The sequence below is a fragment of the Eublepharis macularius genome, chromosome 13 (assembly GCF_028583425.1).
Source record: "Eublepharis macularius isolate TG4126 chromosome 13, MPM_Emac_v1.0, whole genome shotgun sequence".
Classification (NCBI taxonomy): domain Eukaryota; kingdom Metazoa; phylum Chordata; class Lepidosauria; order Squamata; family Eublepharidae; genus Eublepharis; species Eublepharis macularius.
In genome coordinates, this window is record NC_072802.1 from 53,506,553 (window position 1) to 53,529,929 (window position 23,377).

Here is a 23,377-nt window from a genome sequence, read left to right on the forward strand (position 1 = left end):
GGACAGGAACACACACCCTTTCCCCTCCATGTTTCAATCAGAGCCGCTCATTATCCTGGGACAGCAGCAAAGTAAGCAAAACAAAACAAAGAATAACCCAATCGCTGGGGAAAGCAAGAGAAGGTCTCCACCTCTGCCAATCTCTTATAGAGTTCCGCAGAGAGGAAAAAATCTGTTTGCTACAGAGGGGTACAAATGTTTTAACTCGAAGCAACGCCTCTGCCCACTTGCCCAGGGAGTGAGATCAACAAGCGGTGCCCTGCTATGACAGCCTGCATCATCGGAAGTGAGACGAGTGTGGCATGCCCTCTGAACAGTGGCCCCCGGGTTCTGAAGCTTCTTGTATTTAGAAGTGTCTCTCTTCCCTTCTCTCCTGGCATAATCTAGCATCATCTCTATTTCAGAAGGCCTGTGAAATTAGCAGATACAAGTAGGGGCCTGCAACAAAATGTTGTGGATTGTGGAGACAGTTGTCCCCAACATTATCCAAGTAACCCTTCCCTGTTACTGTCCTCCCCAACCCAACCTTCCCTGTTACTTTTGCCTGTTCCTGTAAAACACCCTTACCTTTTCCTGCATTACCTGCCAAAGACCCTCACCTTTTCCTGCCCCCCTCACAAGCACCATTTGCCTTTCCTCTCTCCCTCCCTCCCTCCCTCCCAAATTCCCTTACTCTCTCCTCCCGGCTCCCTCTCAAACACCCCTCCCCTTCTTCCTCCCTGGAAATATGCTTCCCGTCTTCCCGTTCCTATCCTTTCCCAGGAAAGCTGTCCTCACTTTGGTGGTCCCAGGCCTCCTGGGCTCATGAAGCTGCAGCTTTGGAGACAAACCCAGGGCAGCTCTCCTCCCTGGCCATGGCACTGGCTGCCCATAGGGCAGCTGAATCTGCTGTGCGGCTGGGCAGAACTCCTCATCTGGCTGCAGTGGTTGACTGTCCCCAAGGGGGCTCTCCTTGCTGTGCTACAGTGTTGTCACCCTTCTCTGCATGCTCTTGTTGGAGGGGGGGGGGTTAACCCCCCCAATGTATGTCTGTAACTGTAAAGATTTTTCTGCAACTCTGGGGGGTTCCCCAAAGTTGCAGAAACCTCTGGTTGATTCTGAAGTGGTCCTGATCAGATATAAGAATCTGCACATTTTGGAGCACTTCCAAATTATATACGTTATTGCATGGAAGTATTTTGGAAATTATTTTGTAACATGAAGCTTCAAGTGGCTGAAAAAATATTGGTTTTAGCTGACTGCCACGCTATTTATTCTACTGTGCACAGTTTTTCATAGAGTATCTTACTCTACTGCTTTTGAGCTTTAATTTTTATTATATATATGGGGCATGTTATAGCCCCATCTTGTCAGCTCTTGGAACCTAAGCAAGGTCAGTACTTGGAAGGGAGACCACCAAGGAATACTCTGCAGAGGGAGGCAATGGCAAACCACTTCTGCTTCTCACTTGCTTTGAAAGCCCCAGCACGGGTTGCCGACTTGACGGCACTTTACACACACCTGTTGGTACTGTTAAGTCACCCTGAGAGCTCTTTGAGCAGAAAGACGGAGTACAGACTGCCTGAACGAACAAATGAACGAGAGATTTGTAGATGCATCATCTCATCTGTAACTTAAAATCAAGACACGTACCTGTTCCCAGTGGTGTTCCATCTTCCTTCTTGCCTCCTGAAGACTCAGTTTCTTTCTTTCCTGGAGCAGAAAAGACTCCCATTGGCGCCCATTCCAGGTAGAGGGGAATATTCTGGAACTGAAACAAGGAGAGAGATCACTGCAACACAACAGCAGCCAAAATCAAGAGGTTTTCCACACAGGATTTTCCCCATTGATTCTAGCCCTCTACTGCTACAATTCCTGATTTCTGCATGTGTTTTTTGCCTTTAGTTGCAGCTTCAGGAGGGTTTTTTTCTCCCAGGTTTTTTTTAAGAGCGCTTGTACCCCGATCCTTCTGGAAGCCAATTTTGAGTTGATTTTTTTCCTAATGCATAATATGTTTCTTTTGGTTTTGTTTGTTCTGCCCACTCCCACCTATATCCAACCCACTTTTCAATGACTGGACATTTTTCATCATCGAACCACTCCTCTCCCCTTCCTGATTTTGTTTTTGATCTTTTTAAAACCATTAATTTCATAGTGATATACTGATCTACCATTGTAATAAGAAGTGCAGCAGGTTCTCTGAACTACCAGCCTTCATTTTCTAAAAAAGTAAGTTTCTATCCCCTTCCATTGCAGAGATATGCCTTTTTCCTTATACATCTGCAAGGAAAGGGGCTTGAGACCTGCTTTTTTAAAAAATGAAAGCTGGGAATTCAGAGATTCTACCGCATGCATTGTTACAATGGTAGGTTGATATATCAGTATGAACAATTAAAAAAATATATGCAAAAATCTTGGTGGCCCGGGGGGTAGTGGTGGCCGCTTCCAGTGTCAGAAAAAGCAACTTGATTTGAAAAACCCATCACTGTTGCTGTTCTGGGCTCCATCTCTAGTTTGTCCCACTGGTGCCAGCCTCCATCTCTTGGCTTTGGGTTTGCCCAGGATGGGGGATGATTTGGATGGGGAAGAGGTACTTAGTTATGAGTGGTGAAGCTGCTCTTCTTTTTAGGCTTTCCCGTACAAATACTGGCAGTGTGTTCCATTTTTTATCTTTTTGAAATCCTTTATACTGATAAAGCGATAGAAGCATGCACAAAAAATGAAAAGGGGTGTGCATGCTGATGCCACTGATAACGCCACTGATGACAACACCTCCCTCGCTTGAAAATCCTGATTATTTAAGGTACGTGAGGAAGAAAATAAACTGTCTCCACAACTGTAAAAATGCAAAGGAGGGAGGGGAATGACGTGTGGAAGAACCATGCCCAACTGATTTCAACGCTTGTGGATCAACTGCTAAGAAAATCAGGAATAAGCTGAATGTGCGGAAAAGCCCTCAGCAAGACTAAAGGTGATTTTATACACTTGGCCTCCTGCCTCTGTTTTAGATCTCCCACATATCTGTGAGAGTCACTGCTGACACCAAATATTTATATACATAAACAACCACAGTATATACAAAAATAGTATAGTTGGAGGGTTTCACCTGAAGGGCACTGTGATCATTAGCCCCCCCAGTTAAAATTAGTGGGGTAGAATAAAAGTACTGCACAGTCAAGATATCACAACTCTAAAATGACTTTAACCCAGTGAAAACATCTATTTGACAACACAATGTAATTGCGAGGAAACAGTTAATACAAGGAGGTGTTAAAATCCTGAGGTATGAATGGAACATAATACTTAATAATTCAGTAGAAGGAAAAAATATATGAATAAGGTTTGCGACCCCAAAAGAATTAACATTTCATTCATTATAGACCTCAAATACTATTCCTGTAAATGCCGTAACTAAGAGAGCCAGCATGGCATAGTGGTGAGGGTGTCAGACTAGGATCTGAGAGACCCAGGTTTGAATCCCCCGCTCTGCCACAGAAGCTTGTTGGGTAGCCTTGGGCCAGTCACATACTCTCAGCCTGACCTACGTCACAGGGCTGTTGTGAGGTTTAATTGATGGAGAGCAGACCTATGTAAGCCACTTCAGGGTCCCACTGGAAAGAAAGGCAGGATGTAAATGAAGTGAAAATTTTAAAAATATACATTATGTTCACTGAAACTTTCAAACAGGGTGTCTGAATCAGCTCAAAACTATCAGGATCTCAGGTCTTTTAAAACATCTTTTACAGAGGCCCTTTCTCTGGATAAGCTGGCGAATGAACTTGGGGCCTTTTGAATGTAAAACGTGCTTGAGCAAATAGCCACAGCTCCTTGTTTGCTTGGTCCGTCTCCACAACCACACTATTGCAACTTTTACCTTTGAATAGGCCAGTTTTGTGAACGCCTGCTTGGCTTCAGTGGGCTCCAGGAATTCCACTATAGCAGTCACCCCTCCTTCAGGGAGCAGCACCCGTCCGAGGCTCCCATATGCCCCAAAGGACTCCTCTAATTCTGCCTCCTTGGTTCCAGCAGGCAGGTTTTTCACCAGAATTACTGTTTTACTGCGTTCACCAGCAGCCTAATAGTGGGAGGTGGGAGAAAGAGAATATTTAGAAGTGGTCCCAGAATTCTTTATGGGTCAAGCTAAGGTATTACAGTTCCTGAGGTTTAGGTATGCAATGTTTAATTGAGTAATCAAAAATTGTAATCCAGGGGCTGCCCCAAATTACAAGATAAAAGGCAGATCTCAGCAAATCATATTTATAAAAACCTTATCTTAACACTGTACAAAGTAGTGATAAGAGATTACATTTTTTTTAAAAAGTTAATTAATTATTTCATTGTAACAGTTAATTGATTTATTTTTGTCATTGTCATTAGTATTAAGCCTGTTGATTAACACAGTATAGTTTGTCATTATAACTAACAGCGAAATCCTAAGCAGAGTTACTTCAGTCTAAGACCTCTGAAATCAATGGGCTTAGACTGAAGTAACTCTAAGTTTATGCTTTGAAAATACTTGACTGATACTTAACATTATAACCAGTCAATTGACCAAATCTTCTATGATTATTTAAATAGTTAAATACAGTTTAAAATGTTTGAATTTAAAAAATGCTCCAATTAGTTGAGCAGCAGATTTTTAATGTTGTATTAAAAATTAAAGATTTACAAATCCACAGGCTGCATGCTCCTTCTGAAAAGAGGCATTCTTCTTTCTCTCTTATGCAAGATGGAATTGCATACCTAATTCTGAACTGGCCCTCACCATGCAGGTGCTTAAATCCAAGGATTGGGCCTACTTCAGAACAGAAAAGACGCTTCTGCAACTTGGAGAAATTCCTCAGTGTCAGATACACCTCCAGCTTATCTGCCATGTGTTATGAATTTCTTGCTGCAGTGTGTAGTGTACTTCTGAGAACATGCAGAGGGAACCTGTTTTGCTAACTGGTTGCTAGCTGTTTATCTTGCAGGTGTTTTGGTTACCATTTCCTGGCAGGCCTGTGAACGTGGCCTTGAAGTTCCAGCTGAGACTGCACCAACATCCTAAGAGACTGAGCAGAGCTCATCCTTTCCCTCCTCCCCTCTCTCCTGGCTCCATGACCCAGCGCGTCAATGGACTTTCTTTCCCATTGGGGGCAGGGAGTTTGCCCGATAATTAACCTTGCTTTGCTACCTTGTGTCACTTTAGCCAATGAACCTGTCTGACCATCTTGATACTGGTATTCTTATTTAATAAAGTAACTTTAACTCATACACCTGAGCGATGCAGTGAAGTGCTTGGGGAAAATACCTGGCAAGACCTGACACTCAGGGTTGCAGAAAACTCATAAGTTAAAAAGCTGCATTGAGGGGGCTTAAAAAACTCCCCAAGTAAAGTGCGCTTTGAGCACAGGTGTCACTTTCCTGCCTGCCTTAAAAGTGTGCACTCCCTGCCATGCTACTCTGGGACACATGGAAGAGGGTGAAGATGGGTGACAACACTAGGGTATGCAAAGCTTTCTTGTCCCGGGGCAGCAGGTCCCAGCCAGTGCTGGAGTGCATAGAGTGCTACTGCCCCTACTAGTGCTGGAGTTTGATAAGACCCCACCAGTCCAGCCTGCAAGGTAAGGAGTAGGAGGAGGGAGCGGGTTATTTGGGAGGGAGGGAAGGCTCAGAAAGGGTAAGAGTATTTGACAAGGGCAAAAGGCAGGAAACTGTAAAGGTATTTGGTGGGGAGGGGGAGGCAAAGGGTAGGAAAGGGCAAGGATATTTGTCATGGGGGGAGGCTAAGGGTCCGCTGACCTGAACTGGAGAACTTAGAATGAATCAATTCATTGACCAAAGACATACAGAACAGTACAACTCCATCATATAGATGGGGCTGCATAATTGAGTTCTCCCAAACTAGAAAGCTCTCATAGACTCAGATTGCTAAATTAACTTTCTACACAGGGAGTTTTTAAACGAGAGAGAGAAAAGAACAGGAACATCGTTTCCTGTCCAACCTCATAATCCAGACCAATGAAAGTGCAAGAGACCAAGTGCGAAGCAGTAAAGATGCTCTGCTGAATCTACTTAGGCAAAGCGTTACACAAAGCACAATTTATAAAGCAGCAAGTGCAACATGGAGAGGTAGAAGATAGGAGTCCAGTGGGCCACAAGCTTTCAGGTATACTGAGTACCCGCTGGACCGTTTGCAAGAATCCAGTGTATTTGGCATGCACTCTTGCTTTCTAAATTTAAGACTCAGTAATGAAACTGAGAAATTTGTAAAAAAAACCAGCAGAACACTCAAGATTGAAATCCCACTCCTGCATTAGCCAATCTGGCATGTGTGAGAGGGAAATTCTTCCCGACGTGACGTTCAAGTTATGAATAAATAAAATGTATTCATCATATGTGGATTTTAGATGTGGTACAGTAAAGCCATCGCTGCAAGGGCTATACCATCCTTAGTTTTACATAGGGATGCCTTGGCCTGCCCTTGCTTTCAATGCTGAAATTCAGATCCTACTAGGTAGACAGAAGGCTTGAAATCTTCCTGTTGGAATTCTCCATACACGAAACTGAACTGATAACATCTCCTCTCTCTCTGTCCAATCCACAAGAACTGTAGCAGCCTCAAAAGGTTCTATGCATTGAACATGAACCTATTATTTAAAAATATTTCTTTGCATTATTGTCAGTAATCCAGCAAAGATCCTTGTGCTATGGTGGCAGCTGCTGCTGAAGCAACTTTTTAAAACCTGCACAGCAAATCAGAAGACCTGCTGGGCAACCCCACACCCCCCGGGGTTGTGGGTGGGCACCGTGGCACCCACAGGCATCATGTTGGGGACCCCTGCCCTACAGCTTTGTCTTAATGCCATATCAACAGTAAGGATAGCAATGAAGCCCACATTCCTCACCTGACTGAAAGAATCCAGACTGACTCCATTTTCTATCAGGAACCGACGGACATTCTGGACGAGTTCCGTTTCTCCTAGAGCCACCCTCACTGCCACGCTGCCCTTGCCCTCCTGTCAGGGGAGAAGAAAAGGTCATCAGTAGCAATTCCAGTTATCCTCCTGATACCTGAAGTGCAGTTGGGTTAAGGAAATGAAATAGCTAAGCTGGGGAGGCCATGTCCTCTAAGGTTTGCATCCAGAAGTTGGCAGGCACCTCCAATTTAAAAGATCTCAGGCAGCCAAATTGGGAAAGATGTTTTTCCCCCTAAATCCTTGAGATATTTTTTTTCTCCCTAAGGTACTCAAAACTGAGCTAGATGGACCAATGGCCTTTACTTTCTATAAACTAGCTTTATATACTCATAAAGAGACAGACAAATATGCTTCAACTTCCCAATCTGTGCAAACAGCAGAGTTTAGCTTTTTGGCACTGGAGGGAACATATGCAGGCCGCTTACGGGCTCTTGTTCAGCCAAGTAAATTTAAGTTCTACCACCCCAGTGTAAAGGAGAGTGACACAGTATGCCTGGCTTAGCCATGCTGTCAGGGAAACAGGCCATGCAAGTTCTCAACAATGACTGAACCCTTAACCCGAACCCCTGAAAGTGTGTGGGTGGGGGGAGAATAACCTCGTGCTTCCTGTGGGTAGGAAAATCATCTCATCAGAGAAAAAAATAAGGTCTATAGAACAAGTGTGGCAAAGGAAGGGTTTTAAAAGGTTGAGAAGAAATGCAGATAGCCGATGGGAGAACAAAGAAGTCATTATAGCTAGCCAACTTGAGGCCTCTAGCTCCGAGCAGCTAACTGTAGTGTACTGGAGAATGGCAAAACCCTAGACCCATTTTTCTATTCCTCCATTATAGAAATCTTTACAGTATGTGAAGTGGGAGCACCCTTTCCATTTGTAAAACTGTCACTCCAACTCACGTGATCCAAGACTTGGCTCTTGGTGGAGTTGTATTTTTGTGCAACAGCATCCGCCACAGCGTTCGTCCCCATGAACAGTGTGTTCCAATTGTGAGAACTAGGTGGAAGAAGAAGGGGGAAAAATTATCTCCCTTGACCTGGGAGAATCAGGAGAGACAGGAAGCCACCAATTCAAATCTCACCTCTGCCATATACTCACTAGGCAAACACCTAGTGCTCAGGTGCAGCCTTCCATCTGCAACAAGGAGATAATACTGACCTACATTAGCGTTGCTGTGCGTTTTTAAAAAGCTACACAAATTCCAAATTATCATCAACGCTATGATCTCCAATTATGATTAATCATCTCAAAAGTCAGACTACAAGACCTGCTAATTTGGAGGGCGCAATCTGGCACTTTTCCTCTTAGTTCTCTCTAGCCTCCCCCTTCATAAAAGATTCAGCAAAGGTTTGTGTCTCCTGCATCTTTCCATTCCCAAGCAGCTGTTTATACCTCCCAAGGGCATCCTGCTTAGTACTTAAATTGTTCTCCAAAAGACATTAGAAAGTTTTGTGCTACGCTTCTTTATTTTGACACACACAAGTGGAGGTACTGCAAGGAACATAGCTGGAAATGCTTCCTCCTGCTCCTGCCACCCCCACCCCCCACTCCCATAGATGTTTAGGACACAGGAATAATGATACAATAAGACAACATAAAAGGAAGAATATGACAATGGAATAAACTACTGCACAAAAAACATAATTACCTTGTAGAACTCACTGCCACAGGAGGCAATGCCAATGACTAGCTCACATGTCTTTAAGGGAGGACTTGACAAATGTTCAGAACTGCTTTACTTCTGAATATTAATTGATGGGGAGGGGAGACAACAGGGCTTTGCCCTCTGTGCCACTGCTCTGGGCTATTGTGGGAAACAGGATGTTAGACTATATGAAACGTTGGTCTGATGCAATGGAGCTTATGTTATGATACACAAACAGGGAACAGTTGCACATCTGTAGTATCTCATGGAAGTCAACCTCCATGTTCTTGAGGGAAACTTTGCAGTTGCCACCTACAGTCTACACATCTACTTGGAAATTCGAAACCGGGGGAGGGGGGGGGACAAGTTTTCCTCCTGCTTGGTTAAGAATCATAAGCCTGGAATAATGGATCAAAAGAGTTATATTGGTAACTCAAGCAATCAAAAGAAAACTTCTCCATTCTCAGGAGTATTCTTGATCTACACCCTTCTAAACACACATCATCTTTTCTGGTGACTGGGAGAGGGAACAAGCAGCTGTCCACTCTCCAAATACAAACCTGGAACTGTTGGCTTTGTCCTTTGACTCCTTCTGCTTCCTGTAGGAAGAGGATCCTACAGCATCAGAACTTTCGCCTTCATTCTTCTTAATAGTGGAGGGCAAGACATGCAACATTCGGCCCTAGGAGGCAAGAAGAACTTCAAATTCACCGCAAAAGGAAAACAGGTCTGGAAACTGAAAGCAATGCAAAGAACTCTGCTTGAGAATGCCTGTTGCCTTAGTTGTGCCGAGCGAGGCAAAGGGAAGGGTAATCCACAAGACTAGAAGCCACTGGGAGACTGCACAGTTTTCATCCAAACAGGAAAAGATCATCTTGGGTCCAACTGGATGAAAATGCCTGCTAGCACATTTTTCTGGAATTTGTAAAACTAATTTCTATTCATTCCAGTCTCCTCTTATTATGGATTTTTGCCTTCTGGCTTCTAAGACTGAGAACAGGGTTTGAGTCCGGCAGATTTATGTACAGCACCCCATACAATTACAGCGAATTAAATTTTAGCTGATAGGAGCTGCTTTGGTAGACCAAATTTTGTCTGAAAAGCAACATTAAAAAAAATATATCAGCCACTCAACTAATCTCTCAGACTCTTTGAACTCAGACTCCATTTCAAGACTTATTTTACTTTCTAACCTCCCTCCTTTTTCTTAAAAGCAAAGGAAAGAAAAACATGTTTCTAGCTCCTTTGAGAGGGAAAAATATTACTGAAAATGTCCAATGCTTGTAACAGTTTCAAAAGTACTAAATTTTCCAAGGATTAGGGGAGAAAACAAGAGGTTTCAGTGCATGGTTCTGCTCCCCTACTACTGAGCAGAAAAAGCATAATTATGAAAAAGTGAAAAAGCAGAATAATGCAAAATAAGAAAAATCATGTAAATTGCTTAGTTTGCTTAATTAAGTGGGACATGGCTTTTTTTAAAAGGTGGAATGCACAAGACTCTGCTTTCATCCCACTGACAGTACGATTCACATATTGGACTACCAACCGTACCTGGAAAACCTGTCCATCCACTTCTGCAAAGGCCTTCACAGCATGCTCAGGAAACATGTAGGTAACAAAGGCAAATCCCTTCGGCTTCTTGGTCAGACTATCAATGGGGAAGTGGGTTTCAGAAAGAGGCCCTGCAGAGAAACACATTTATCTTATGGAAAAGGCCTGCAGGTTCAGAAGGCAAAAGGGGCAACCTAGAAGAAACTTCTAAGGGCACGGTTGAGAAAATGAACAAGAACAGCCCTGCAGAATCCAATCTAATAGTGGCATGCCAAATGCCCCCGAGAAGCCCATCACAGCAGTCCCTGCGCCCACTGTTTCTTCCCAGCATCTCATATTAATAGGTATAATGCCAATGATCATGGAGGTTTCGTTTCTCTACTGTGACTGACTGATAGCCATATTTAAGAATGTGTTGACAAAATATGCCAAACTGACATTACGGAAATAACAGGGTTATGCTGTTGATGGCTGCCAATCTGAGCAACCAAATCTGGTTCTCATTCATCTATTCAAGCACATTTAGTATCTTGTATCAGAAACTGGCAGTGAGAGGGCAAGTGCAAACTGGAGCTTGGAAGCTGGTCATGTTTAAAGGGTTTTTCTAAGCCAGGAGCCCACTATGACGCCGTCTGTGTTTGCCACAGAGACCCACCGAGGACATCCATGAGAGCTGATGCTCTTCTTTGCTCCCAGAATCCATACAGATTTCTCTATCGACATGATTAATCCTTTCAGAGAAGGAGTGGGGGAGAAGAGGGTCAAGGGCGTACCATATTTGGAAAATATTCCTTCCAAGTCTTCCTCGGTGCTAGTGTAGGGAAGGTTCCTTACAAACAGCCTTCCTGATTCAGTCAGATCTTCCTCTTCCTCATCGTCCTTCTTAGTCCTTTGCCAAACTTGGGCCTGGCCCTTTGAGGAGACTTTCATCTTTGTAACATTCTGTTCAGGAAACACCTCAATGTACCGTCCACCTGTCCAAAATATCACAGAGGGAGAAAAATATAGCACCGACAGGCTGCTGTTATTTATTTCAAGGGGTTGCAGCAAACTCGTGAGGTAGGATTATGCTGAGGTGAGGACTAATTGGCCACGGATCAGCTGGCCAGGGAGAAAGCGGGTTTGCCCGGCTTCTCCCTGCCCAGCTGAGAGGTGGGCAAATGAGCTTCACTGCTGCTCCCCCCTTGCCTGCGGATCAGCTGGGCAGAGAGAAAGCCCGCCTTCTTCTTGCCCAGCTGAGCAGTGGGTTTCACAGCTGTCCCTTGCCTGCACCAGGCCGGGCAAGCCTGTGCTGCAGTGTGTCGCCAGGCTGGGCAACCCCACACTGCAGCAGGTCACTGGGCTGGGCCGCACTGAGCCCTGAGGCGGCAGGAAGGCCCGGAGCCACAGCGCTATGTCTTCCTGCTGTTGCGGGTCCTTCCCAGGCCTCCAGAAGCCCCGAGGCAGTGGGAAGGCCCAGCGTCACAGCACCAGGCCTTCCTGCAGTCGCACTGGGCCTTTCTGGACCTCTGGAGGTCCCGAGGAGGCAAACCATTCCCCCCCCCCACTCACTTCTTATCCCCGTGTACTACGCATGTGTGGGGATAAGAAATGAGTCGTTGGCAACACGGTTTGCCTTTTATGTCTTAGGATGACATGCAGCTTTTAAAAAAATGTCTGTTCACTCCAATGAGACCACACAAATACGAGTTCATTCTAAGTAAACACCCACACCCAATAAAAAGAGAATTTGAACATAAAATAGCTGTTCCAGCACTGCATTCAGCATTCTCCATTTACATGTCCTGAAGTCATACTCGAATGTTATGTACTTGCTCAGCATGCACCTGAACGTTTTAAATACACAATGCCCGCCCCCCCCAGCAATAAAGCACGGACAGTCTCAAAGAAGACTTACTGTCTTGCAGTCCCCTTTCAATACAGACACATACCCATGTATTCATGATTTCGCTTCAGGGCTTTCTGTACTTCTTCATCACTACTGAAGTCAACAAAGACATAACCTTAAAGAAAATGAGGGACATCACACTAAGATTCAGGCTGGGCTCAAAACAGCAAATTGGACATATGTTTAAGAACAGACTAAGGACGGGACCAATTTCTACCCGTACTGAGGACCCAATTCTATTTTTTTAGGGATCTGTCAAAAATATGACCTGGGAGGAGAGAAGCACATAATAGAAGTTTATAAAATTACAGATGGTTCTGGGAAAATGGACAGTGCTTTTTAATCTCTCTTCCCCATAACACCAGAAGTAAAAGTGACGTGCAGTAGATTCAAGACAGACGGAAGAAAAGACGTCTCTGGACAATTCAGCTTGGGGACCTCACTGCCACCAGCTATAGCAACGCCCACTAGTTCAAGATAAATTTAAAAGACAAACCCATGGAGATTAAGTTCACATATTTGTCATGACAGCTAAATGAAACCTCTCTGTTCAAAAGGTGGGTTAGTAATTTGCTGGAGGACAACGGCAGGGGAAGGCATTTGCCTCTGTCTCCTGATTCAGCATCTCAGACAGGTCAGCCTTTTGACCCTGCACTTGTTGACATGTAACTTGGTTTGCGTGCCAGCTGCTGCGGGATTCACAGCCGCAGATTAGGTGAAATGAACTTGTAATCCAGTCTAATTCTGCAAGAAGCATCCTGCAATGAGATACGTCATTTCTTTCCCTGCCACCATTCTTTCTGTTTCAGTCAAAGCAGGAATGTGACAACGTTGCAGTGCCGTTAAGGCTTTAAAGCAGGAATTGGTTGGGGCGGAATGCACAGAGGCCAAAATCTCTGCTACCTAGCCGGTACTCCTGAGGAAGCAGACACACAATAATGGAGCACATCTAGACATCTCTCCCAATGCAACAGTGCAGTTTACCTGTCTTGTTCCCGTGGGCATTTCTTGCAATCCTGATTGCTACCGGCCGAAGAGGCAAGAGAAACTCCCTCACGTTTTGCTGTGAACAGCAGAACATCAAGACAGTTAAACTGAGAGGTGTCAAGGACCTTCTGGCCACCCCAAGGTATTCTTTCAGCATTACAGGTGCGAAGCAAAGCAGCCATCTTCTCTCAGTTCCTTTCACAGAGATCAGCTCTTCCCAATCAAGTTTCATCTCCTCATCTAGACATCTCACTGGCCCTGAAACGCCTTTATTAGCAACCTGCCCTATTATAAGTGCTTTTAGGATGCAGAAGTTCCTTAGACAAAAAGAAATGAAACCTTGGCAAAAAGGGAGAGACAGAGAGAGAGAAAGGTGGATGAAGCCATGCTGACTGCTAAGGCTAGCCCAGTAGAATATTTTGTATCAGATTAGGATAAAGGAGACCTTTATTAAACTCCCACTCAGCCACCAACTGGTTTTAGGCCAGTCATTCTTTCTTGGCCTAACTTAACTCGTAAGGCTGTTGTGAGAATAAAATAGATGTAAGGGGAGAACACTGTACACTGCCCTGGGCTCCTCAGAGGAAAGGTGGGTTTAAAATGTGAAAGGCTACGGCTTCATTAGACTCACATAAAACAAGCTTGCTTCATTACTCTCTGAATTATTTGATATGAAACTATCATGACAGAAAATACAGCTACAGGGGCCAACCACCAGCGTACCAGAGAGCCAACATCAGCACCCAGGGTAATTGGGGGGGGGGACCGGTAGCCATAGAGAAGACTTGCTTGATGGGAGGGCTGACAGGACTTTTTTAAGTTACTGCCCTCAAGAAGTACCTCCTGAGTTTGTTAAAGTAAGCTCTCAGGACAGAAACAGCTTGTTCCTCTCCTGGCTCTAATATTGGCCCTATTAATATAAAAGCAAGCAGTGTTCTGAGGAAAATTTGTGGCACAATACTGGAGTGTATTTCTTTTTGCTTGAAGATTGTTCCCCCAAGAATTGGAATTCATACCTTTCCAGGCTGCTGGAGGATTGAGGGCATCAAAATGGCCGACAATTAGGCTTGCCAGGTGCCTTCTGATGGTGGGCAAACTCCCAGCAGTTTGCCCCTCTGCCCACATTGCTGGCAATAGGTGGGAGGTGGCAAGTCGCCTGGCAGTTGCCCACCACTGGCAGGCAACCCAGGCAAAAGCAGTACATCGTACAGGCTGTGGGCGTCCTCCCATGCTTTGAGCAAGGCCGATTTCGGCACCAAAAAGGCTGTGGCCCGGCGTGAAGAACGGAGGCACTTCTGTGGTCAGCACTATGGCGTCACTTCTGGAAGTGCTGTCAAAGCACACACGTGCAAAGATTGAAGCCCCAGTATGTACCACCCCACCCAGTTGGTTGTCAGGGAGACCTGGCAACGCTACCAACAACCTTTCTTCGGTAGATCAGCTGGAACTCAGATTTGACTGTTGGTACAGCAAGTATTCAAAGCTCAGATTAAAAGTAATTTTATCATGGGGAAGCTCCCATCCCTCCACAGGGTCACATTCTTCTACGAGTTTAGCAGGGTAACATAGCAGCATTAAAAGCAGCAGCCAAACACTTTCCACACTTTAAAACAAGAGAGCAAGAGTGAGCAAGAGAGAGCGAGAGAGAGAAGGGCAAAGAAAGGATTCTTGTATTTTCCCGCATGTTTTCGGAGGTGAAAAAATCAGCAATCATTGTTGAACTTTGCAATCTCCCTGGCACTGCAGAATGGGCAGGAGTGGAAATGTGGAGGGATAACAGCCTTGTCTAATTGAGACCACCCTGCCTGTGACATAAGAAGGAGAAATAAGGCAAGATTCACATATGCAGAAGAATGAGGTGGCAAAGCCCACTGCACCATATGAAACATTCCATGCAAAAGGGCAGAATCTACTCTCTTTGCTTACTGTGCCGGCTTTCCATTTGCATGGAGGTTTTAACATAGAGGAGCATTCCAAAGTGTCCACTTGCAGCAAGTGGTACAGTCCATTCTACCTTCCCAGGTCTCTGCTACATTAGCACCATCTCATTCCTCTGCACATGTGAACCAAGCTAGCCTCCACCCACTACCTATTAATCATTTCTATCTGACAGACACTGTATTTTATAAAGAGAGAAATTAAATGCTACCAAGAAGCTTAAGCTTTACGCTATCTGCTTATACATCCTTATCTCTGCAATATCTTATAAGATAGGAACAGGCCCATGCATTCTGATGGACATCTGGGGACCTGTTCCAGTGAACCTGTTTTCAGAATTTTCCTGTTTCACACAGGAAAATCCAGTTGAAAAGCACATTATTCAGTTGGCTGCTTTCACACATATGGATGGAGATGTCCATTCAATAACTATGCTTTTACCATTTAGGCATCAAGCAGGTTACTTTTCTAGAATTCCCCAGAGAGTATGAATTCAGCGCCTTATGTATACATCATACAAGTCCTGTATCAGTGACTGCAAAGGTGACTTACCTCGGTGACGTTGAATGGGGCACCACGCAGCTTCACTGTGTATGGTGTGGTAGGCTCATTTGCACTGACCGGGGTTTTGACCTTTGAAAAGACACACTGTTGGTCACCAAAAAGCCTCGGAAGCATCTTCCACAGCACGTAGCACCCAGTGGTTCACGTCTAATGTTTTTAGGCCAAGCAATTAGATCAGCCCACAGACCTACCTAGTATAGCATTCTGCTTCTAACTGGACTATCAGAAGCTTCTAGGAAGTCTTGACGGCAACTGTGACAGGAATTTCATGACATGCTATCTCCAAATGTGGAGATGCCACATAGCTATGCTGATTGCTAAGCTAGATGGATTAAGTACATGCAGGTTCCAGGCTCAATAGTTAGAAGCATCTCAGACAGAATGGTTGGTAAAGAAAACAAGACGACATTTGCCCAAGAGCTGCAGCCAGTAGACAGTATTTTGACCAACAGTCTGAATTGGCATAAAGCTACATGTGAAAGAGAGGAGAAAACGTGGCCCTCAATCAAAGACTTAGGAAGTCATCACAACAGCAGGGTCTTTGCAAGCGTCTTCTTTTACATACTCTGTAATGCCAGCAGATGAAGTCCTTCCTTGCTTTACAATTCCAGTTAAAAATTATCCTCAACTCCTATCAAGCTGCGACTTTCTAGCTTTGGAGAAAGCTTTTAACTACTAAGACAGAATCTTTCTGGTCTTTCTGACCATTTCTGACAACTGTATTTATTGCTCTATCTTACAAGATTTTAAAAAGGGCACTTGTTGCCATTCGGTTACCTTTTCCATGCTATTTTGATTTTGTCCTCTGCTGTATGTATACTTGTACAGAAAGACAATAAATCGCCAAATTAGACAGGGTGGTCATAGACCCAACTGCAAAATCTCTATTGGGGGCAGGGACATAAAGCCCATTGCTAATGGGGAGCCATGCGTTTTGGTCCTGAAAGAACATTTTTAGCCATTTTCCCCAGTGATGCTCCAAGACCAGAATTAACCTCTGCTGAGACTACTATTTTTTAAAAAAATCCTACAGTACTTTTTGGTGCAAAACCAAGAAAGGGAGAGCCAGTATGGTGCACTGGTCAGAGTATCGGATTCAGGTTTAAATCCCCACTTACTGTGAAATGTTTTGGGTGACCTTGGGCAAGTCACTGCGTGTGCGTGTGTGCATGTGCGTGTGTGTCTCAGCCTGTCCTACCTCACAAGGCTGTTGGGGGTTAAAATGTGATAGACCAATCACAACATCTCTTAGCATTTAGATGGCACCTTCAGTGTTCAAAATGCTTGCAAATAATCCTTACAAGTGCCTTGTGAAGCAGGCGTCCAGCACTACAGAATTTGGGGGGGGGGTGTTTGAGGCCAAGAGAGTGGGACACCCAAGGTCATCTAGTGAGTATGTGTCAGAAACAAAATTCAAACCACGGACACTACAAGAGCAAACAGGGAATCAGCATGACCTGAGCTGGGTCCTGATGGAGTTGTGTTTGGTTGCAGCCTTCAAACAGAAAGGTTCACCAAGCCAAACCCACAATGTCTGATCTTAGACTCTGCAGGACTCTGTCCAAGTTTAGGTTGCAGCATACCTGGGATGTGGCTTTTACTTTCTTCTTCTCTACTTCCTGGCCCTTGACTTTTTCATCCAGGACACCCTTTGTGGCAAGATTACAATCAGCAGCTGTCTTGTGACTAAGCTTCTCCTCCTCCTCCTCCTCCTCCTCCCTTCCCCCTCCAGACTCCTCGCTATCTGTATCCTCAGCTTCACTCTCCCCTTCAGATGACGGCACAGTGTGTTCATCCTTCACCACTTTAGACTTCAGGTAGTCCATGTCTGAGAGCTCTTTGCAAGCTGCTGCTTTTCCTCTGGAGTCTTTCTTCTCTGCATATTGGGGAAAGAACAGAGAATCTCTATGGGAACCTTCTTTGGGAGCTAGCAGGTAACAAAAAGCTTACATGAAACCCAACAAGGATTAATCTCTAACAAGGATGGGGAAATAAAGTGCCCAAGGCCATAGAAGAGGGCAGTGGCAGAGCTAGAAAGTGGTGGTGGTAGGGGGGGAAGCCTCTAATGTCTCACTTTCTCCATAATAACGTTACTAAAAGCAGAGGAGAAGCTGCATGCAGATGTAAAAGGCAGAAGCATAGATTGCTTAGGACCCCATGTAATGGGGGGAGGCAGGGTAACAGTGAGGGCCACTATTAAAAATGGCTTAAAATGGGACTAGACATTTTCATGGAAGAGAGGTCCATCAGCAGCTACCAGCCATGGTAAGTAAAGGGAAGCTGCACATCCAGAGGTGGTAAACCTCTGTATATCAGTGCTATGGGGAAAACATCAGGGTTAGGTCTGTTTGTTAGCCCTCCAGAGCGACTAGATGATTACTGTGTGAAACAGAATACTGGTCTAGATGGTCCATTATCCAGAAGGGCATAAACCTCACAGGTCTATTATGAGAATACTAGCAACAAAGCCCGTTGTGTTTAACAATACAACAGGCTCTAGCTGGGCCTTGTGTGGGTATGCGGTCCTGCACCAGCCTGATTTGGCCTCAAACAGGTGGAGATCAGACTGGTACAGAGCACAGAAGCACTCCAGAACCCCAACAGCATTCCTGCGCCCTGCACTGGCCTGATACGGTTTGCCTTTTGTATAGTAGGATATTTGTAGTCCACCTTTCTCACTGGGACTCAAGGCAGATTACACAGTATGGGTCAATACAGTCAATATCAAAGATCGTTTCAATAAAACATGTAACACATGTATCACATGCAAGTTTGGGCAGGTTTAAAAACCCCGCAGGGATCCACAAAAGAGCTGAAGAAATGCTGAAACAGAGGACAACTAATTCTACGGCCAATGTATTAAACAATACAGGAACTACCCAGTAGGATCATACTGAATAGCAATAGTAGTGGAGTCTATGGCCCCTTAATTTTTAATGAGTTTTGTGGTCTCTCCTAGCCCCTTTACCAGTATGGGGGTGTACTAGTCCCAGTATGGGGGTGTACTAAAAGGAATGACACTGGAATTAATGGGAGAGGCTTGAAGGCCCATTGGAGATAATGGGAACCACAAATGTCAATTTACTTGCACAGGTTCCACTGAAATACATTACAGCACAAAAAAAGTTACAAAGAAAATGTGGAATGAATTTTCCATAAAGATCTCTGGGCCCAGATAGACTATTCTGGGACTGGAATGACAGTCCTCTGAATGGAATGACAGCCCCCAGGAGTAGCAGAAAAGTTCTTTGACTGGAATGACAGACCTCAGATTGTAATGTATTTCAATGGTGCCCATGTAAGTAAATTGGCATTTCTGGCTCCCATTCTCTCCAATGGGCCTTCAAGCCTCTTCCATTATTTCCATATTTCCAATGGGCAATCCTGTCATGCCTTTTAGTACATTCCCCCCATTCCCTGTTTGTGCAAGTCAAGGGGGGCTTTGGAAAAAAGAGCGGGAACTGGGCTATATCTATAAGCTGACCAGAACCCTGCTGAGTGCAAGTGCGCGAGGGAAGCATCACCTTGTACAGTTGCCAAACTTCAGGTGGTGGCTGCACAGTTCCTGGAATTACAGTGGATCTCCCGGCCATGGAGATCAGTTTCCCTGGAGAAAATGGCTATTTTATAAGGCAGACTATGGCATTATACTCTGCAGAGGTCCCTCTTCTCCCCAAACCCCACCCTCTCCAGGCTCCACCTCCAAAATCTCCAGGAATTTTCCAACCTGGAGCTGGCAACCTGATGGCCTACTGGAGCGCCTACGGGGCGCAGTGGGATCAGGGGGCTGCCAGCTTCTCATGCTGGAGCCCTGCCAGTGCTCGCTGGGAGAGGGGTGGCATGCAACTCCATCTCCACCCCCAAAGCTGCATTGCCCTCATGGGGGCACTGAGGAATCCCAGCCCTCTTGCTTCTGGCCTCCCCTGGCTGCCTGCTAAGGCCCAGCAACCCAAAGTGCCAGGATGGTGCGGGAGGCCCCGGTAGGCCTCCTTGCTTGCAGGGGCAGCACCGCCACTTGGGAGGCTTTGGTTGGGCCCATGCCGGAGGCTTCTGCTCAGCAGCTCCTCCGCGACACCCGCTTGGGGCACTCTGCCTGCTCAGCTCCTGGCTGCTGGAGAGGAGCGCAGGGACCGTTGGCACTCTTAGCAGCCTCTGAGGAGGCTGCCATGGCGGCAGGAAGGCAAGGCGTGCTGCTGACACTTGCTTTTTATCCCCACGAGTGCACCTGCGCAGGGATAAAAAGTGTGTCGTCTTGAACACGCTTACCCAATTATGTAGTAAGAAAATGGAGGAGAGAAGAATGATGTAAGACACTTTGGGACCCCATAAGGGAAAAAGGTGAAGTATAAATGAAATAGGTCTCTGCCCAAAACCATGGACAGCAGCTAACTATCATCACAGACATTACTGAATTTAATGGACCAATGGTTTGATGCAGTAAGGCATCTACATAGGTCCGATTTCTAAAAATTCAGGAAACAAATGTGACATCTTTGGCAAACCCTTTTCCTATTCACTGTAACTTCACCTTTTCAGTTTATCAAGCTGCGCTTTCACATCCATTTCTATGTTACTTTACCTACTGCTGACTGTAAGGTCTCTGGGCCAGAGTCCATTAAAAAAGAGCATGCATTTTTATTCCTTTTCTGGTCAGTCTGGTGAGAAACTGATAATCCTCTCTCCTACACCAATAAAAGCACTTACGACATCAGAAAATATGCCACTTACTTTGGGTAACTTCAGCATCTTGCTCCTCAAGTCCTTTCTCAGCTTCCTCTTCACTGAAACTCTCAGACTCATCAGAATCAAAGTTCAAATAGTCATCTGTTGGTTTCACTTTACTTTTCTTGAGCTCCTCCTCCTTTGTATCATTGGACCAAGTGGCCACTTGGGACCGTTTCTGATGAACAGCAAGGAAATCTCTAAATTCTTCTTCGCTTTCCAGCTGTACGTGAGGGGCAGCAGGAAGAGATAAAGAGACCATTAAGACATGTCATAAACTTGATCTGAGTGGTTGCTCATTAGAAGAGTATAAGTTCTGCATGCAGAAAAATCCAAGTTTAATCCTTGGCATTTCCCTTTAAAACAAGATCACAGGCACCAATGGAGAACAAGAGGTACAGAGGCACAAAGTTCACCTGGAGCCTCTTCCTAATATTTAAGGGCTGGTGGCCATTATTCAGCGGCTCTGTGCATTGCCAGAGGCTCTCATTACTTCCAATTTGGAGCTCTAGCATTTAAAAAACATTTTGAGAACAACTGTAGGTAGATTAAGGTTATGACTTATTTACACGGTGGGGAAATGTTCAAAAAAGCCCTTTTGTGCACTTTTCAAATTTGAGAGTGTCATCCAACTGAAGGCAACCACCTACCCCCACTTGGCAGTTGAGGATGTTGAGACTGCAGAACTGTATGTTCTCCCTGGAGCACATTCAGAAAACCCACCTCAAAGAAAAGGGAACCATAGGAAGGCCGCATTTTCAATAATCCTAAATCCCCATTCCATCATTACAAAGGATACTATACCACTTTTGAATTGCATTCTTAATAATAATAATAACAACAACATTCGATTTATATACCGCCCTTCAGGATGACTTAACACCCACTCAGAGTGGTTTACAAAGTATATTATCATTATCCACGCAACAACAATCATCCTGTGAGGTGGGTGGGGCTGAGAGAGCTCTTAGAAGCTGTGACTGACCCAAGGTCACCCAGCTGGCTACAAGTGGAGGAGTTGGGAATCAAACCTGGTTCTCCAGATTAGAGTCCCATGCTCCTAACCACTACACCAAACTGGCTCTCTTCCAGATTAGACACATTTTGACCCCTTTGGATAATTTCTACCCTCCTTGAAAATGGCCTAGACTTGCCTCTTCTAGCTGCTCTGTTGTCTTCTTCTTCTTCCCCTAAAAAAAAAAAAAGAAACACAAACTTGACAGATGAGATTAGTGCTGATTAACAGTGCATCTGAGATCTCAAGAAAACAATGGACATACTTTAAAAAAATAGAATGCAAGGGGTACTTATTACACAGAAGGAAAAGCAATATTTTACTCTTACCTTATTTGCTTCTGCATGACCTGAAGTCTTTGTGAGATTCTTGGGAGTTTCTTTTAACCCTGGAGATTTTGGGGAGTGTTTGCTCCAAGCTCTGGGTTTCAGGGGATCCCCAAAAGATTTACAGAATTCAACCTGCAAATAGTCAGAGTTGAAACTATACTATTGTGGATAAGGGTCCTTCTAAGAACTCCAACATTCACTCTAATTGCTCTTTTATTTTAGCCAGGAAAACAAAATGTCAGATCCAAGACTGCAAAATGAATAAAGTATTTTGTATAAAGTAGTACTTTTTATTTATTGATTTGATTTATACCCTGCCCTCTCCACAAATGGGTTCAGGGCGGCTAACAACATTAATAAAACACAATGACTTAATCACAAAACCATAAAATCAATAATATTCTTTAAAAGGTCATTAAAATAGTCCAGGAGCAGGCTATTTAAATAAATATTTGGGAGTTCGTATATGGGCATAGTAAAATATATTCTAAAACATGAAACTGCCGTATAGTGAGTCAGCTCACCAATACTTCAATATCAATACTGTCTACTCAAATTGGCTGTGGCTGTCCAGGGTGCCCAGTAGGGATCTTTTACATCACCTCCTACTTGATCCTTTTAAATTGGGGATGCCAGGGATTGAGGATCTTGTAGATGCAAAGCAGATGATCAGCCAATGAACTATGGACCCTCTACCATCAATCAAGTTTTCTGGGCATCTCCAAGTTCTGGTACTTAAAGAAAAGTTTTTTAAAGGTTTTTTAGCACATTTCTCCATACTTTGTATAACTTTATAGACTTCAATCATGTCTCTTTATTGCCTCCCCCGCTCCACAAAAACTATATAATCCTATAGACACAGGACAGCCAAATACCTACATACCAAAAAATCTAAGAGTTTGTCTAAAATGGGGTCATAGGCTTGTCAACCTCCAGGTGGGGCCTAGTGTTCTCCTGGGATTACAATTGATCTCCAGACTAAAGAAAATAGCAACTTCGAAGAGTATGGCATCACATCTCCACTACACACCCTCACCTCCCCAAACTCCACCCCCCAAATCTCCAAAAATGTCCCAGCCCAGAGATGGCAAAGCTCAGTCATACTCACAGCACCTCTCCACACACTTATCATAGTCAGAACTAACCAATGCTTGGCCTGTCAAAGAAAGCCAGAACATTTCTTTTTACCTCAAATGTATATAAAGGTAGAATAGTACACCTCACCGTGACTCTGGCAGTGTCTATGAAGCTTTTATGGAAATGGCTCAGCGCTGCTTTGGCCTCGTCTTCAGATCTGAACCCAATAAAACCAAATTTGCGGAACTTGCCATCCTTTGTAAATTTCAAGCTGCAATCCGTCAGTGTTCCAAAAGCCCCAAAGAGATTCCGGAAACGATCTTCTTTCATCTGGGAGAGAGAAAAAATGTGGATCACTCTTGATTCATTGAGACAGTGCTAAAAATGCCATAAACATTTTGCAGGATGATAAACCTTCCAACAAGAACCACCTTGAAAACTCAGAACAGGTAAGAGAACCCCTTCCTCCAGCTTCAATTAAGGGCCTACCCAAAAAAAGAAAGGAAACAGTGCAATCCAAAACAGAGCTACTCTGGTCCAAGACCACTGAAATCAATAGACTTAGAGTAACTCTGTTTAGGATTGCACTGCAAGTATCCTTCCATCGTGCCTTGATCGAGTTCCAACAGAGAGCTCCCTGCCTAATGAACCGTTTGTACTGAACACTGATATTCAGACTGGATTTTGATTCCTGAGAATCGCATCGGGGGCCCATTCACTGGACTGCT

The 23,377-nt window shown here is 44.5% G+C and overlaps 1 protein-coding gene across 1 annotated transcript in view; it reads right to left on the bottom strand.

The window, feature by feature from the left end:
- The window catches only part of RBM19 (RNA binding motif protein 19), a 125,613-nt gene that overhangs the window by 102,074 nt on the left and 162 nt on the right, over window positions 1–23,377 (bottom strand). Inside the window, exons 2-16 of the mRNA XM_054997032.1 lie at window positions 22,797–22,979; window positions 21,573–21,704; window positions 21,383–21,418; window positions 20,235–20,451; window positions 17,090–17,382; window positions 15,495–15,575; window positions 13,002–13,080; window positions 12,061–12,132; window positions 10,903–11,103; window positions 10,130–10,260; window positions 9,139–9,260; window positions 7,833–7,929; window positions 6,867–6,977; window positions 3,854–4,054; window positions 1,633–1,750 (exon numbers count right to left, since the gene is read on the bottom strand). Of these exons, the coding sequence (XP_054853007.1) occupies window positions 1,633–1,750; window positions 3,854–4,054; window positions 6,867–6,977; window positions 7,833–7,929; window positions 9,139–9,260; window positions 10,130–10,260; window positions 10,903–11,103; window positions 12,061–12,132; window positions 13,002–13,080; window positions 15,495–15,575; window positions 17,090–17,382; window positions 20,235–20,451; window positions 21,383–21,418; window positions 21,573–21,704; window positions 22,797–22,979 (2,074 nt within the window). The remainder of the gene's footprint in view (window positions 1–1,632; window positions 1,751–3,853; window positions 4,055–6,866; window positions 6,978–7,832; window positions 7,930–9,138; window positions 9,261–10,129; window positions 10,261–10,902; window positions 11,104–12,060; window positions 12,133–13,001; window positions 13,081–15,494; window positions 15,576–17,089; window positions 17,383–20,234; window positions 20,452–21,382; window positions 21,419–21,572; window positions 21,705–22,796; window positions 22,980–23,377) is intronic.